The 18478-nt window shown below is 47.0% G+C and overlaps 1 protein-coding gene across 1 annotated transcript in view; it reads left to right on the top strand.

Moving 5' to 3' along the window:
• LMBRD2 (LMBR1 domain containing 2) overlaps window positions 1-18478 on the top strand; it is a 420428-nt gene that overhangs the window by 192094 nt on the left and 209856 nt on the right. Inside the window, exon 9 of the mRNA XM_086960534.1 lies at window positions 9098-9281. Within this exon, the coding sequence (XP_086816660.1) occupies window positions 9098-9281 (184 nt within the window). The remainder of the gene's footprint in view (window positions 1-9097; window positions 9282-18478) is intronic.

Below are 18478 nucleotides of genomic sequence, written 5' to 3'. Positions count from 1 at the left end.
GTGCCATCTAGAAAATCTGACAAATTCTAAATAATTTTGTTAGTGACATTTGTATGTTATTGATTGACAGATTATTAGTAGCTAACTTAAGCAATTGATCACATATCATGTTCCTCTTTGTTTTTTGCTTTATTGAGCAACGTACACATTACAAAATGAATAACAATGTACAGGATGTTCAGATAAGGTATATCATAGTGCAAATTATATTTTTCATATAAAAGATATATTAGGAAGAAGAAAAAACAAAAATGTGTATTTAGAAATCTCTCTAAAAGTACCCAAAAAGTAAAGTGCAGCAAATAAAGTGCAATATGCCACCTTCTCTTGCGGGTTGACTCGTAAGCATTAATTCTTGCTTCACTATTGAACAAGCAAATAAGCACACTCCCATATCACCAAATCTGTTTATGCATCTTGCAAAATACATTTGAAATAATCTGCTCAGTGTTCTAAAAAGCTGATATCTACAGAAATATTTCATCCCCCCCTAAATTTGCTCTTACCACTGATTTATGGATATTGCAATTTAAGGTCTGCCAATACTCAGTTGAGAGATCAAAACTCAACTTTTCCTCCGGCTGACAGGATTTCCTTAAGATCGAGAAATTCTTCCTTACAAAGTAATTTATGTAGTTTTGAAAATAAAACCATTGATCCGGGCTGAGCACACAACTTCTCCAGTATTAGGGGTGTCTTTCATAGATTCACATGCTTGAATATTCCCCGTCGTCGAAGTGGGAGTCCCACGGTACATAAAATAGCAGTAATATATGCATGTATATATGAGAAATATTATAAATAAAATATACATACATATAATGCAATAAAAATGTAAACTTAAAAAGTACCATAGAACAGAATAGGCCCATTGAAAAGCCCAAGGGAGAATTCACTTTAGTAACTTATAGGAGTCATTATGTGTTGGTCCACATTCCAGCCAATCAGGCTGTAGCCTCCTCTAGAACCTTCTCCTCAGAAGCCCAAGTCCTCAGATTTTCTACCGCACGTCGTGTGAAGGGAGTCTCCCTGAGCTCTGCTCAGTTTCTTTCAAGTTTCTTCATATTTCTCTTCAAAATGTCTTCTTCAAAGAAAACTCTGTTCAAGGCCTGTGGGAAACTTCGCCTTTTTCATGAGGATCCACACAGTAAGTGTATTTACTGTCTTTATCCGGACCATGTAGTCTCTACCTGCAGACTCTGTCGCACATTTCCTCCTAAGACCTTGAGGGACAGAGAGGCTCGTCTCCTTCTGTGGCTACAGAAGTTGAAATCATCGGATAATATCGTTTCCGATGTTGAGAGTATGTCATCTGGTTTTTCGAAAACCTCTCAGAAGCGTGGGTCTGAGACTGAAGTCCCCTCTCCTTTTCTTAAGAAGAGTAAAAAGTTGGGATCTTCCAAGGATGTCTCCTCACAGGATTTGCTTCAGGGCGCGCCTACGGGACCTGGGTCTCTGGTGTCTCGACCCAAGACCATGCCCTCCGTTTCTAAAACAGGCATTGGCTCGTCGACGGGCTCGTCGACGCGTCCGTCGACGTCTTCAGCGTCTACGAAGTCTGTTTTGACAACTTCAACGTCGACGACTACTTCTTCCATGTCGACTAGTTCTGCCACGACGATGATCATCTCGTCGACGAGCAGCCAGGAGGTGAGACCCATCTCATCCATTATTATGATCTCGTCAATCAAACCGTCGACGAAGAAACCATCGTCGACGCACCCACCGTCGACGGCTCTCCCGTCGACGAAGACCAAGGCATCATCGTCGACGACCGGATCCTCGTCGACGACAACCCCGTCGACGATACCATCGACGCAGACGATGAACCCCCCGTCGACGGCTGCTCCGCCGACGACCTCCTCGTCGACGGCAAAGACTGCAATTTCGTCGACGGCCTCGTCGACGGCCTCGTCGACGGCATCGTCGATGACCAAAAAATCATCGTCTACCAAATCAAAAATTCCTACGCCGGATGCAGCGGCGCCAACGAAAAAACAACTAGAGGGTGTTAAAGCTATACAACTCTCGTCGACGGGCTCGTTGACGACACAACAACCTCTACAATCTACTACCACCTTCAAGGTGGTTTCTACTTCGTCCCTCAAGTCTGTCCCACTTATACAGTTAAGTCCTATTAGGAGTGGATCTCAACCTCCGGAGAAATTATTACAATCTGGAGCAGAGGAATCTGGAAATGATTCAGAAGTGGATCAACTTTATCAACCAGCAACCAGTCCATCGGAATTACACATAAAGTGTCAGGACTACAGCGATGAGGATGAGTATGCAGATAATACCGTCGAAGATGGGAATGTCCTTTTTCCTTTGGATAGCTCACAACAACCAAATTACGAACGCTTTACACAGATTCCTACGTCTATGGTGAAAAACCTGCAACATATGCTGGATGACTACAATCGTAGATTTCCACCATCGCTGCCGCCTTCCCCAGCACCCCGAGTGCAGCGGTCCCAGCCTCCAGCTCCACACCCTCCGTCTCCAGTGCCTCAACCACAGTCTCCAGCACCTAGGCCTCGAGCTCAGGCGACTGTTGCACCTACGTCTCCTTTAGGTGCTGCTCCTGATACAGATAATGAGGGTCAAACTCCACAAAACACTGGAGATAATGACACTGATGATGAGGAAATGCAGGATTGGGACAATTATAGGGCACAGACACCCTCTACTCCACCAACATCACCAAGAACTTCGCCACCAGTGGATATCGCGAGTTTCCACAGCCTTATGGTTCATGCAGCAAAGAGGTTCCACTTAACGTTGGAAACGCAACAAGCAGAATGTTTTTTGTATGACTTTAAAGACTTGCCTCAACGTCAAACTCATACCATCCCCATTATTGACCACATATGGGAAGAGGGTCTAAAGTTAATGGAACGTCCTAACTCCATTCCAGCCGTTCTGCCTAGACTGGACAAAAAATATAAAGCGCCGCCTACTTCCCCGGCCTGCTTAGTTTCACAGCCTAAAGCAGACTCAGTGATCACTCAGGCGGCACAAAAAAGGTCTCGAAATCCAGCCATACCCCTGACATCCCCGCCGGATCAGGATGGCCGTAAATTGGACTCAATTGGTAAGAAATTTACCACAATGGCAGCGACAACGGTAAGAGCTTCCAACGCCTTAGCCATTCTGGGTCGATACGACCGTCAAATGTGGTCCGAGATCGCTGGTCTACTCCCCCAAATGCCCGACTCCATCCGAGATGAAGCACAGGCCATCATTCTCGAGGGGGAAAAGATCTCAACGGAAATAATCGACTGTGCCGTCGATATAGCCTCTACTGGCTTCCGACAATTGGCGGGTGCTGCAGTTTTGCGTCGCCAAGGCTGGCTGAAGTCAACAACCTTCCGTCCGGAAGTCCAATCCAGAGTGCTTGATTTGCCCTACGATGGCGAGTCTCTGTTCGGTAAGCACGTTGATGATGCTTTGGAACTCATCAAAAAGGACACGGACACAGCGAAGTCCTTAACAACTCTTCAATACAGAAAGAGGCCATTTCGTGGGGCAAGTGGTAGAGGAGGAGGAACCTCTACTTTTCGAGGCACGGGCCAATATCGAGGATACACTTACGACAACAGACAAAGAGGATCCTATCAGTCCCAAAATCGTTCATCCACCTCCAGACCTTACCAGCGGAAGTCCAACTACAGAGGTGGTGCGAACACCAGCAAAAAACAGTGAGAGGATTGTGCATCTTGGAGGTCGAATCTCGAAATTCTTCTGCAATTGGTCGAACATCACCAACGACCGATGGGTCTTGGATGTAGTTTCAAAAGGACACACCCTGGAATTTACGAAATTTCCCCCCGCTCGCCCGCCTTCGGGCCCACCTTCTCCCCATTTCAAGGAACTATTGGCCCAGGTGCAGCTTTTGATCAGGAAAGGAGCCATAGAATTGGTACCGCAATGTCAACGCGGCAAGGGGTTCTACTCCCGTTTTTTTCTAGTAAAGAAAAAATCAGGAGAGTGGCGCCCCATCTTGGATCTGAGGGCTTTAAACAAGTTCATCGCATCAAAGACTTTTCAGATGCTAACCCTGCTTCAAATCTTGAATTTCCTCATTCCAGGGGAGTTCTTTTCGACAATAGACCTTCAAGATACATATTTCCATGTGCTTATTCACACCAGGCACAGGAAATACCTTCGTTTTACAGTCGGCCAATTTCATTATCGATTCAAGGTCCTTCCATTCGGCCTTCGATCGGCACCGAGGGTATTTACCAAGATCCTAGCCCCGGTGGCCGCTTACCTGCGCTTACAGAGCATCCAGTTTTATCCGTATCTGGACGACTGCCTCATAAAGGCCAGGACTTTCCAACTGACACAAGAACACACACAAGTCTGCATATCCCTGTTCGAAACGTTAGGTTTCTCCATCAATTGCCTAAAGTCACACTTTCGCCCTTCTCAACAACAAGATTTTCTAGGAGCCTCGCTCGATTCTCGGCTAGGGCAAGTGTTCGTTTCACAGGAACGTCAGAGCCGAATGTTGCAGAAAGTTCAGTTCCTGCAGTCAAGACAGTACGTTTCTGTCCCGATGTACAAATCATTCCTCGGCATGGCTTCCTCGTGCATTCAACTGATTCCCAACTGCAGACTGCACATGAGAGTCCTTCAAGAGGAGCTCGACAGCCAGTGGAAACAGGTATCAGGGTCGTTCGAGGACAAGATCCATCTGACGCCCCGCATACAAAGAGCTTTGGAGTGGTGGGCTCATCCTCCAAACATAGCAACAGGTCGTTCATTCAAGGACAAACAACCAACACTGACACTGACGACAGACGCCTCCCTAGAAGGTTGGGGTGCTCATCTCGACGGAATGTCCGTGAGAGGCAAGTGGACGGTGTCTCAGCGCACTTGGCACATAAATCGCTTAGAACTACTGGCGATTTTCTTGGCCTTGAAGTCCTTTCAAAGGGTAGTGCAGGGACAGACATTGTTGGTGAAGACAGACAATACCACCAGCATGCACTACATCAACAAACAGGGCGGCACAAGATCTCTCGTGCTATCACAGCTGGCACAGGAAATATGGGACTGGGCTCTCCAACGTCAAATACATCTCCAAGCTATCCATGTACCAGGTGTGGCCAATGTGCTGGCGGACGCGCTCAGCAGAGCCCTCTCGGACAACCACGAATGGGAACTCCACCAACCAACGTTGGATTACATCTTCCGACAGTGGGGCCGACCGCAGTTGGATCTCTTTGCAACTGTTCTCAACAGGAAATGTCTAAGGTTTGCGATCCGGCATCCACACAAGGAGTCGAGTGGGAATGCCTTTTCAATAAATTGGTAGAACGCCTTCAGTTATGCATTCCCTCCTCTGCCACTCATTCCTCGTCTGTTGCACAGAATGAGATTCCAACCATGTCGGATAATCCTGATCGCACCCAAATGGCCGAGACGTCCTTGGTTCTCAGATCTCCTCCTGTTCTCTCTGACACAACCGATACGGTTGCATCCTCTGCCACATCTTCTTACAATGCATCAAGGTCAAATATGCCATCCGGATCCAGCATACCTCCAACTTCATGCTTGGAACCTGAGTACAATGAATTTGCACACATGAATATCGACAAGGATTGTAGAACAGTGCTAGCAAATGCTCGAGCACAATCTACTGTCAAAACTTACCAGCTGAAATGGAAGCGTTTCTGCGCTTGGTGTTCCACTAGATCACTAGATCCCAAACGTGCTCAGCCAGAACAAATTTTGCCATTCTTTTTGTCGCTAGCAAAATCAGGATTATCTCACTCCACCCTTAAGGTTTTTCTGGCTGCTATCTCTCGTTTCCGTCATGATGGCATAACATCTTTGTACTCTTCCAGGATCATAAGACAGTTCTTCAAGGGCCTTTTTAGGATGTTCCCTCCAATCCGTCGGCCCCCACCTTCATGGCGACTCAACCTAGTTTTGTCTCAGCTGCTTTTGCCTCCATTCGAGCCCATCCATTCTTCCAATCTGAAGTTCCTCACGTGGAAAGTGGCTCTGTTACCTGCTCTGACCTCTTCTAGATGCGTCAGCGACATTCAAGCCTTTACTATACAGCCACCGTTTTTGCAATTTTCCAACGAGGCTGTTACCTTGAGAACAAATCCCAGTTTTATTCCTAAGGTTCCCAGTGACTTTCATCTCAATGAACCTATTGTTCTTAAGACTTTCTTCCCTGCACCTCAATCTGCAGCGGAGCGCTCCTTACACACTCTGGATGTGAAGCGCTGTCTTAAATTTTACATTCAACGCACAGCTGCCTTCAGAAAGTCTGATCAATTGTTTGTTGCATATGGCCCAGTATGCAAAGGACAACCTGTAACTAAACAGACTATCACCAGATGGATATCGTCTGCCATATCCTATTGTCATCAACGGGCTGGCAAGCCCCTTCCTGCTCCTGCTCGTGCTCATTCCACGAGAGCTGTGTCTACTTCTGCTGCCCTCTTTGCGGGGGTACCTCTAAGACAAATCTGCAGAGCTGCTACTTGGTCCAGCAGCCATACTTTCACGAAGCACTACTGCCTGCAATCAACAGATGCCGCGGATGCGGCAGTGGGTCAAGCGGTGCTGCGGAATCTTTTCCGATAAAGGTGAGCCTCTGTTGCTACCCGCCTCCAGTCATAAAGGTATTGTCATGTTTTGGTTTTTATTGCTTATTAAGTGATAAGTTATGCCTAAACTTAATTTGTATCTTCCTTTATGACTAATGTATGTTTTACTGCTTTCTATTCTTATTCAAGCATGTGAATCTATGAAAGACACCCCTAATACTGGAGAAGAACATAAGTTACTTACCTGTAAACTGTGGTTCTCCAGTATTGGTGTCTTTCATAGATTCACATGCGACCCTCCCATCCTCCCCTCAGAGGCTCTCTTCTCCTCAAGCATTTATACTTACTTGTGCTACGAAAATCTGAGGACTTGGGCTTCTGAGGAGAAGGTTCTAGAGGAGGCTACAGCCTGATTGGCTGGAATGTGGACCAACACATAATGACTCCTATAAGTTACTAAAGTGAATTCTCCCTTTGGCTTTTCAATGGGCCTATTCTGTTCTATGGTACTTTTTAAGTTTACATTTTTATTGCATTATATGTATGTATATTTTATTTATAATATTTCTCATATATACATGCATATATTACTGCTATTTTATGTACCGTGGGACTCCCACTTCGACGACGGGGAATATTCAAGCATGTGAATCTATGAAAGACACCAATACTGGAGAACCACAGTTTACAGGTAAGTAACTTATGTTCTTTTCTATTATGTAATCAGTTTATCCTGCTATATATTGCTTTTGAAAGGAGTCTCAAGCTGGAAATCTGTACACAAGCGTTGCCATAGCCAATGCTTCTGATGTGTAAATGAAAATGCAAGTAGTAGTGTATGCATCACGATGCAAATACATCCCCAAGTGAGGCACAACGATATAGTTCAATTATTGATTCAAAACGTTGTATCAGGTTGTGGATATTTATTCACAGTTCATGGTCATCATTTCATTGATATTACAATCATATCAATTGTATGAAAGTTGAAACAATAGGTTCAGATGGCGAACATCTCCGATGCATTTCGGGCGAAAAGCCCTTTGTCAAGGAGCGCTGAAAGGGAGACAAGATGGAGTGAGGATAGGGGTAACGGGTGACTGGCGTAAGTAAAATTAAGTGCCGATCAATGGTGAGTGTTTGAAGTTAAAAAAGAATCACTGGGATTTGGTGTGGGAAAGTGGAGGGTAGTGAACAAAAACGGGGTAGCGTCAGCGCGTGACGAAGTTAAAGGAAAGTGGGGATGTGGGTTCGGGGTGCTACTAGCGCGTGCAGAACTTGCTCGGACTTACTTCTAAAGGTGGGTAGTGACACTCACTACTCCGGAGCTGGATAAGCTGTGCGCCTAAGCGGTACGTCGGCGTGTGTAGACTTAAAGCCATAGGGGTGAAGAACGGACTAAGATGCAAAGTAATTACGCGAGGGCCATCTTGGAACAGGTACAACGAAGGGTGAAAAGGATAAACTAAAGTGTAAAGGAAAGCAAGGAAGGACAATGCATAGCAAAATAGAATACAGTAAGAGACAACAGATGTGGATGATTCATAAATAACAATTATATTCAATGCGATCATTGAGGCCATAAGGTTTCAGTGTCTGCAGGCGATATATCCATTCAAGTTCCCTTTTAAGGAGAAATTTACGGATGTCAATGCCTTCTTTCTTTGATACAGTTTCCAAGACAATATATTGAAGTTGTGCAATGGTGTGACGAGCTTCAACAAAGTGCATAGCTACGTTAGATTTCTCATGTTTCAAACGTATGTTAGACTTATGCTCATTTAAGCGTGTTTTGATTTTCCTTTCTGTCTTACCGACATATAGTTTCCCACAAGGGCATTTTAAGGCATAAATCAAGTTCGTTGTATCGCATGAAGCGTTGACTTGAAGTTTAATGGCATTGCCTTTCATGGGGTGTCTGATAATGTTCCCTTTGATGATACTATTGCAGTGACTGCAATTTAAACACGGTTGAGTACCTTTGTATTGAATGGTGCTGCATGCTTAAGGTGAACTGCAATATAATAAAGTTCTATATTGGGTAGTTTAATCCCTCCCCACTCCCAGGTCTGCTTAAACATAGATAGCTCTTTCCATTTTCGTTTAGTGGCTCATTGCAAGTCTACTATTAAACTATCTAATTCAACAAAGTACCTCCTGGGATCTCATGTAATGTACCCTGCAGGGTGTATGAACACTTTGGCAGCACCACCATCTTAACTAGTAAAACCCTGCCCATCAGTGGCAAACTAAGATCTCTCCAGAACAAACTGACGCTCCCAGGCCCGGTAGCACTCTGCCTATATTCAGCTTCAGAATTAGTGAAAACTAGGGGTTGGTCTCAGGCACTAGATTGGGCTGTTCATTCAGGATTTCAAAAGTGTCTGGCAGGAGCTCATGTAGAAGGGACTAGTTGGCCATCCTGCTTGGCTATGGCAAAATTATCACAGACTTCAATCATATATTTGTGTAAATGCAACTAAATTCTGTATTTCATGATTTTTTTGTCAACTCTTACTTTTTAGGTTATTTATGCAGTTCAAAGGCATCGTCGTACCCAGGTCCAGTGGCGAATACTTTTAGAACAAGCATTTTATCTGGAGGATGTTGCTAAAAATGAAACGAGTGCTACACACCAATTTGTTCATACCTTACCTCCACAAGAACCAGAGAGTTGGATCACCCGACGTTTTTATACACCAACTGTAGGTAGGTTCTGTTTTTCACAACACAGGTTTTTTTTGGGATTGTGGTGTACTTAATAGTGCAAGATTCTCAATGCTGTAAAGTGATTTGATGTAACATACAGAACAAATGATCCTCTCTGTTTAAGAAAAAGGCTGAAAAGACAATTCTAGTTTGAATGGATTTTGTTCAAAGCAGCAAAGTTTGTATTGCTTATTAGATGTAAGTTTGGTTACTTAAACGACTGTAGCCTGTAGAATGAAATACACATCTGCTGGAGAGCTAGCTAGGAACAGTGTATAATTGAAGTATGCAGCTATTGATCTCTTGAATGAATTGCAAGTTTATTGGTCAGATAGACAAGTACGGGGCACAATTTACTCTTTAGATTAGGCGTTTGATCTTTTGTCTTCTCAGAAGATTCAGTTGATGAATGCATTTAAGAACTACAGATGTGCTCTTATTTAAAAGTAACTAAGACTTTTGCAAATTTATATATTTCTTTGAATATAATCTAGGCATTGATCGTTTTGGAACACTGAAAGGGAGCATTGAATGTAGAAAATTAACAATTCTCTTAGTCCAGCCCTGAATCCCTAACGAGTAAATCAAGCACATTGATGTGTGTGTGTGGCTTTTGAATTAAAACATAATTGCCCCATGAACTCAGCAATGGTGTTATAAAAATGTAAGGTGACCCTGCAAGGTCCAATCAGGCTTCCCACATACCCTCACCCTATATGTGCAGTTCTGTAGTAGGGGATCTCTGTGTATAGTCATAATCTAGTGAATAGTCCCGCTCATGTGCGTGGACCCCGGCAATCAAAAATAATCTCTTAAGTTGCCAAGAAATGCAGAATTGCAGGACACTTAAGAGAGAATTAAAGACAAATAATGCAGCCTATATCCACAGGCTACACTGTCCAGTACTTCAACTAGAAATTCCACCAAAAACACCACACACAATACAGCCTGCCCAGTTTCTTCCATAAAGAAACTTGCCTCTACCAGTAAAAGCCTCTGGAATGATAGAGAGGAAGGCCTGGACTGACAAGCCCCATAGGCTGCCGTTATGTGGCTTACAATAGGATACTGTGCCTTTAAGAGAACTTTCCAGAACTTTCTCCCAGTATCCCAGAATGCACAGCAGGTCCCTTTTACTTTCAGTTCTTTTTTCCGGCTCCTGCTAACAGGACCCTGGCATTGAGCTCTCCCCTTTTTCAAGGGTTTATTTGATTTTGTTCACTTTTTTGATAAAAAGTGTTTGTGATATATATTCCTTGGTGCTTTTCTTCTCTCCTGTGTGTTTGTTCAGGCTTTTAGGGCTCTAAAATGCCTGCTCTCTTCGACAAATGCCCAGTGTGTGCAAGGAAGAAGGCCAAGAATGATCCACATGAGGTCTGCATTATCTGTGTCCCTGAGGCACATGTCCCTGAAGACTGCGACATCTGCCAGCACCTTTCAGCTAGAACCCTGAGGGAAAGACTGAAGATTAGGCTTCAAGGCCTTGAGGAGAGACGACTGCAGGCTGCAGGTGGGTCTGGGCAGGCTGGGAAGGTTCCTGCTGCCTCTGCTGAGGCCTCTGGGGGGCTCCCCAGGAGCAGGAAGACCAGCAAACGGTCCCAGTCTCCGCCGGCGTCGATTGCCTCGACGACGGCGTCGAGAGGGATGACGACGGTGTGTTTCCCATCTCCCCGGGGCTCCGGGTCGAGAAGGCGTGAGAGGTCGACGTCGAGGGGCCTGGTTCGGCCGCCGTCGAGCCCACCGTCGACGGTGTCTTCATCGTCGTCGTCGGCGTCGAGCCATCGGCGTCGAGGGAGGACAGACAGGCGTCGGCGCTCGTCGTCAAGACGACACCGCCGTTCGCCGTCGAGAAGACGATCGCCGGCGAGAAGACGATCGCCGGCGAGAAGACGGTCGCGGTCGAGGGGATCTTCGGCGTCGAAGACCTCGAGGAAGAGGACGGCGTCGAGGAGGAGTCGACATTCGTCATCGAAAAGGGATCGGTCGACGTTACGGAGGCGACGTTCGACACCTGAGTCGCGGAGGCGACATCCGACACCGGAACAACGTCGTTCGGAGTCGAGGAGAAAGAGGTCAGCGTAGAGGAGTCGTTCGCACTCCCTGAAGCGGCGCAGAAGGGATTCTGGCGCCAGAAGTCACGCTGGGTCTGATGGAGGCCGCCGGAGGCGGCGATCACGTACTGGAGGGGCTGATTCGCAGTCCCCTCCTCCGAAGAAGTCACCGGGCTCGGTGTACTCGGTGGTATATACGCCACCCCGGTCAAGGTCTCCTCCTCCGCCTCCTCCTATACCGAAGGAGAATCCTCCCGTCAAGCCTCCTCTACCATCAGGACAGCCACCACCACCGCTTCCGCCGCATGGGCCCGCCCCTCGGCCGGTGATACCCCCTGTCCCTCCGCTGAGATCGGTGTCGCTACCGCTTCTCCCTACTCCGCCTAAGGGGACTCCAAAACCTCGTCCCCAGGATAAGCCGCGGAAGACGCCCCCAAGGAAACCTGCGGAGCGCGCACGGACTGGAAGGTCACGCTCTCGTTCCCGGAGGAGGGAGCGATCGCGTAACAGGTCGTCCACGCGGTCGAGACATCGCCATAGGAGGCACAGATCTCGCTCCCGCACGAGGTCCTCAGGAACCAGGGACTTCTCCCCGATGTTGTCAGGATCACCGGATACAAGGGTCTCTCCGGTTGATAACTTGGTGGCGTTCCATGATGTCCTTCTGCGAGGCGCTGCCAAATTGGGCATATCCTTGACGGTACCCACGCCTAAGACATCAGTCATCTTCGAGACACTGCACCAGAAACAACTGTCTCGTCCACTACTTCTTTTGGTGCCGGGCCTGGAGGAACCGGCCAGGGACCTTTTCCTCACCCCTGCGGTGACTAAGGCAGCACCATCGAGGTTGCAGAAGAAGTACCGGGCTCCTGATTCGGACCCGGCTTTTCTTAGGGTGGACCCTCCTCCGGATTCGGTGATTGTGACGGCGGCCCGCAAACAGCATGCCACCACCCCGTCATCCACCGTCCCCCCGGACAAAGAATCTAAGCGGATTGATTCAGCGGGAAGGAAGATGTGTGGAACATCGGCGATCTCCATGAAGGCTGCAAGTGCCACAGCTCTTTTGGGTCGCTACGACCGCTCCCTCTGGGAATCTCTTCAGCAGTTTGCAGAGCACTTACCTCGCGAAAAACGGGAGGATTTCCTGGAAGTGCTAAATGAGGGGATGCTGGTAGCTAATCAGATTATCAGCGCTGCGGCAGATTCATCCCTATTAGCGGCACATGGCTTTTGCCATGGAATTAACCAGAGACGATACGCCTGGCTACGCCTTACATCACTGAAACCAGACGCGCAGCAGAGGGTGGCCAACCTTCCATTCTCTGGCGAAACCCTCTTCGGCAAACATGCGGATGACGAAATGGCCCGCATGAAGGCGGAGGCCGAAACATTCACGGCTGTGGGTCTGGAGAAGCCTAAAGACACGAAGAAATCGTTCCGCCCATTCCAACGGCGGTTCGGTGGGCAGGGCAGGGGACGTGGCCAAGCTTCGGGACAGTCGCAGCAACAACAACAACAACAGTTCCGTAAGCCGTTCCAGAAACGCCAGAAGAGCAGAGGAGACCAGCAGTCGGCTCCAGCGACCAAGGGCCATGCTGGGTCTAGGCCCTAGGAACCTACTTCCCCCGGATCTGTTACCCACTCCGGTAGGGGAAAGCATTCAATTTTTTCTGGCAGAGTGGAGAAAAATTACTCAGGACAAGTGGGTGCTGAATATTGTTTGCAATGGATACAGTATTCGGTTCACCAGCCCCCCTCCATCAATCCCTCCAGTCAGTTTGCAGTATCACCTGCAGGAGCTCCAGGAGGAGGCAGATATCCTGTTAAGGAAAAGGGCGATAGAAGACGTACCTCTGTCTCAGAGAGGAAGAGGTCTGTACTCCCGGTTCTTCCTGGTTCGCAAGAAGGACAAGAACGAGTTCAGGCCCATTCTGGACTTGCGACAGGCAAACAGATGGATTCGCAGGGAAAAGTTTCGCATGCTGTCGTTGCATCAGATTTATCCTCAGTTGCAACAAGGAGACTGGCTATGTGCTAGAGACCTACAGGATGCTTACTTCCATGTGCCCATTGCACACAAACATAGGAAGTTCCTGCGGTTCCAAGTCGGCGCCAATCATTATCAATACACAGTACTCCCATTCGGACTAAAGTCTGTGCGGAGAACGTTCTCGAAGTGCATGGCGGTGGTAGCGGCACACCTGAGGAAGAACAAGGTGTTTGTCTTCCCGTACCTGGACGATTGGTTGATCAAGGCATCCTCCTTCTCGGAAGCGCGAGCACACTTCCAGAAGACATGCGTTCTCTTGAACAAACTGGGGTTGCACGTCAACATGTCCAAGTCTGTCCCGACTCCAGTCCAATGCATACAGTACTTGGGAGCCTCCATCAATACGCTGTCAGCAAGCGTGTCTCCTTCGGAGGAGCGACGATTATCACTCCTTCGGAAGGCTCAGGCTCTTATGACCACTCCATCTACAACAGTGAGGACGGTGTCTTCTCTACTGGGATCGATGGCCTCTTGTATCTTCCTGACGCCATACGCGCGGCTGCACATGAGACCGCTGCAGGAGTGCTTGGAGGACCAGTGGGATCAGAGGAAAGGATCTTGGGACGACAAGATACGGCTGTCTCTGCAAGCTCTTCAGTCTCTGAAGTGGTTGTGTTCGGCAGAGAATCTCCTCAGAGGGGTTCCCTTCCACAAGGATATTCCCACGCAGACTGTCGTGACGGATGCTTCTCTCCAGGGGTGGGGAGCGCATTCCGGAAGTCTACAGATCCAAGGAACGTGGTCCCCGATGGAGTCCACGTATCACATCAATTTTCTGGATCTCAGAGCTGTTCACTTGGCACTGAAGGCCTTTCTTCCGTCCTTCCAGACCAACTCTCTGCTTGTACAGACGGACAATAACATCACGATGTATTACCTCAACAAGCAGGGGGGCTCGAGATCACGCACTCTGTCGCAGGAGGTGCAGGCGATCTGGCACTGGCTTCTGGCCAGAGGACTGACGATGACGGCTACTCATCTACCAGGTGTGCAGAATGTTCAGGCAGACGCGCTGAGCAGACTGATTCAGGAAAACAACGAATGGGTCATAAACGACGAAGTACTAGGAGACGTCTTCGCAAGGTTGGGAACTCCATACGTAGATCTGTTCGCCACCGCCGAAAACAGCAAATGCCGAGACTTTGCCTCCAGGTACTACCAGCAGGGGACGCTGGGGAATGCGTTATGGATCAACTGGTCGAACAGCTTTCTTTACGCTTTTCCACCCATTTCCCTGATTCCGGCTGTACTCCTCAAGCTGGCCCGGTCCAGGGCTCGGATGATCCTGATCGCCCCGGAATGGCCCAGACAGTGGTGGTTCACGGACTTGCTTCAATGGTCTCTCCTTCCTCACATTCGGCTGCCGTGCAGGCCGGACCTTATCACGAAGTACGCGGGGCAGATGTTGCACCCCAACCTCTCGTCTTTGAGTTTGGCGGCATGGCTCCTGAGATAGTTCTATATGGCCATCTTAATCTGCCCGAAGATTGCATGGACATACTGAAGGAGTCTAAGAGACCTTCCACTCGGACTTCCTATGCTTACAAGTGGAAGAGGTTTTGTATCTGGTGTCAGTCCAAGAACTATGACTCGACAACGTGCAAGGAAGATGTCATCCTTCCTTACCTTCTGCATTTGGCACAATCTGGCCTTAATGTTCATTCCATTAAGGTTCATCTTGCTGCATTGACTGCCTACAGGAAATTCCCTTCACAGACTTCCTTTTTCCAGGTCCCTGTGATCAAAGATTTTTTTGGAAGGCTTGAAGAAAGTGTTCCCTCCTGTCAGGCTTCCTTCGCCTTCATTGGAATTGAATGTGGTGCTGTCAGATTGATGAAGGAGCCTTTTCAACCCATTCATAAGGCTTCGTTGCAGCACCTATCCTGGAAGGCGGCGTTCCTCGTGGCCATTACATTGGCCCGCAGGGTGAGTGAAATTCAGGCGTTGTGTTGCCAAGAACCTTATACTGTATTTCATGCTGCTAAGGTTGTTATGCGTACTCATCCTAAATTTCTTCCCAAGGTTATTTCTGATTTTCATGTCAACCAGACTATAACTTTGCCTACGTTTTTTCAAAATCCTTCATCTCCAGCGGAAAGGTCTCTGCATTCCCTGGATGTTAGAAGGGTGTTGAAATTTTATCTGGATAAGACCAAAGATATTCGTAGGTCAGACCAATTATTTGTCAATTATGGATCGGTCAGGACAGGTCTTGCTACCTCTAAGCAGTCCATCTCTTGGTGGATTGTGTCCTGCATACAGTTGTGTTACCAAAAAGCTAATAAGACCTTAGGGGGTAAGCCTAAGGCTCATTCCACCAGGGGGAAAGCTGCCACATCAGCTTTACTCCGTAATATTCCGATTGCAGAGATCTGCAAGGCGGCCACTTGGAAGTCGGTTCATACCTTTGCTAAGCATTACTGCCTGGACACGGATGCCAGGGCGGATGCTCAGGTTAGACAGGCTTCGCTGCGGAATTTGTTCGCACAATAGTGGTGTTGATTTTCTTCTCTCCACCGCAGCTTTGGTGTGGGGATGGGCTTTCCATTCTATTCACTAGATTATGACTATACACAGAGATCTCCTACTACAGAAGGAGTAGTTTCTGTCCTGTAACTCCAGTTCTGTAGTAGGGGTATCTCTGTTATAGTCATAAGCGCCCGCCCTCCTCCCCGGTGGAGATAAATATTCATGAAAGGAATGCTACAGGTCTGGCGTGCTACGCCTTCAAAAAGAACTGAAAGTAAAAGGGACCTGCTGTGCATTCTGGGATACTGGGAGAAAGTTCTGGAAAGTTTTCTTAAAGGCACAGTATCCTATTGTAAGCCACATAATGGCAGCCTATGGGGCTTGTCTGTCCAGGTCTTCCTCTCTATCATTCCAGAGGCTTTTACTGGTAGAGGCAAGTTTCTCTATGGAAGAAACTGGGCAGGCTGTATTGTGTGTGGTGTTTTTGGTGGAATTTTTAGTTAAAGTACTGGACAGTGTAGCCTGTGGATATAGGCTGCATTATTTGTCTTTAATTCTCTCTTAAGTGTCTTGCAGTTCTGCATTTCTTGACAACTTAAGAGATTATTTTTGATTGCCGGGGTCCACGCACATGAGCCGGACTATTCACTAGATTATGACTATAACAGAGATACCCCTACTACAGTACTGGAGTTACAGGACAGAAACTACTCCTTACCCTTCCTCTGCCACATGCCCTATGATGGCAGAAGAAGTTTAAATAAAAACAGGTATTCATGTTTGATTAGATATGAGAGTGGTGGCATAGAACACCAGAAACTGATTTCTTTGCTATTGATTTAAAAATGAGTGCAAGAGGTTGAGGGACTGAATGTGTTCCCCTTGCCTCACAGATGCTTAACCACTTCCGTGCGGCCGCGATTTTTCCCGTGTGCGGCCGCCGGGCGAACATGGGCGGGCCATGACGAACCACAGCCGTCATCAGCACACGAGCACCGTAGTGCATGACGGCTGGGGTTTGTCACCAGCATGGAAGGGGTTAATTGAACACACCCACTTAAAAAAGCATCTTTGATAGGACTCTTTGTATTGGATGTGTAGGTTCAGATATAAGTTAACCAACTAATGACCTGAAGAACAAAATGTTTTCATTGCTACCCTTGCCAGTGATTAAAAAACTGTGTTTTCAGATGGAGCGATCTAAGCTCCAAGTTGACTGCTTTCTTATAACGTTCTGTCATTGAACCATGCTCCTAGGACGGATTCTTGTGGTGGAGCTGTTGACTAGTGTTGAACTGTGTCCTCTTGTGGTATCCTACCAAAGGGAGTCTAAGTAGACTGGGAGTCCTTGACTGACTGGAGTGGTTTGCTCCCACTGCCTGCAAGATAGTGACTGCGCAAGAGCAACATCAGATCTTCGAACCCATCCTTCCATCATAATACAGAGGCTGACTTTGTGGGGTCCTGCCTGATAGTTCTAGATTCTGGGGTCTGCTCTGGGCCAATGTAATGGTGATAAGTTCCGTAGGCCTCTGCAGAGGCAAACGTGGATGATTGTTATTTTATTTAGTCTTTGTCTGGTGGCGGAGGAGCATCTGGGATAACTTGGATCATACTTACGCCCCACGGATTATATGTTTCAAAGAGAACAAACCTCTTTCAGGAAAGTGTAATGAGGTTTTTCCTTCAGGACCTCACCCACTAGATATTTTAAAATAAAGGCCAGAGGCACATTGAGAATGGCATTAGGGCCCTCACTTGAGACGTCACTAGCATGGCCACACCGAGAGGTCTTCGAAAACATCATGGTGGATTGAGGTGAAGGTGGAAGTGATGGATGCCTTCGAGGACATCAACACCCACATATCAGCAGAACGTGATATTAGAGCCCTACAGCAAAGAGTAGTGACTGTTGAACAAAAAGGCCAGTCATGTGGAGGTGCAGATGACCATAACTTGAAATCTAAAGTCCAACAGTTCCCTCATGAGGTAGTTTTTATGGGGAGGTAGAATCTTCAGTGTTTGTAGCACACACCGTCCTGTGTTAGGGTCAAGGAGGACACATTTTGTGAAATGAAATTAAAACAATAATGCTGAAATTGGTGATATTCATAATGAGTAAATTACTTGAGGTCTTATGCTTCTGTTCTCTCCATCTTGTTTCGCCACTCAAAGTTGTTTGGTTGTATAAAAGGTTGATAGCCTCTTAACTCCGAAATGGATTATTGAGTGTTTTGGTGAGTCAAGTAAGGCCAGAGATATGGCAAAAGTTCTCTTTATTTTAGAAACTGTTACTGTTGATACATATTTCCATGATAAAATATACGAACATAAAACCTGTGTTTACTTCCTTCGCATCTCTAGTTTTCTGTGACGTTTCAAAAACCATTAATACACCTCGTGTGGTGATACTCGTATTCTCCATCTAAAGAAATATTGTCTTGTTGGTGGAGTAGATAAGTAGCCTAAGACCTTGTTAACAAAACTGAGCGACCCTAGACAAGACATTGTACCTTGGTATATTTGACAAAATTGGAAGTACTTATGGGTAACTCATTTTGCAATGAGTGTGCGATCCAAGGGAAGGGTGTGTTTAAGACAGAAGACCTTCTCCTTTCAGAAAA

Source organism: Lissotriton vulgaris, chromosome 3_1 (assembly GCF_964263255.1).
Source record: "Lissotriton vulgaris chromosome 3_1, aLisVul1.2, whole genome shotgun sequence".
Lineage (NCBI taxonomy): Eukaryota > Metazoa > Chordata > Amphibia > Caudata > Salamandridae > Lissotriton > Lissotriton vulgaris.
The sequence above is the reverse complement of the archived record's forward strand: the minus strand, read 5'-3'. Positions and strand labels throughout refer to the sequence as shown.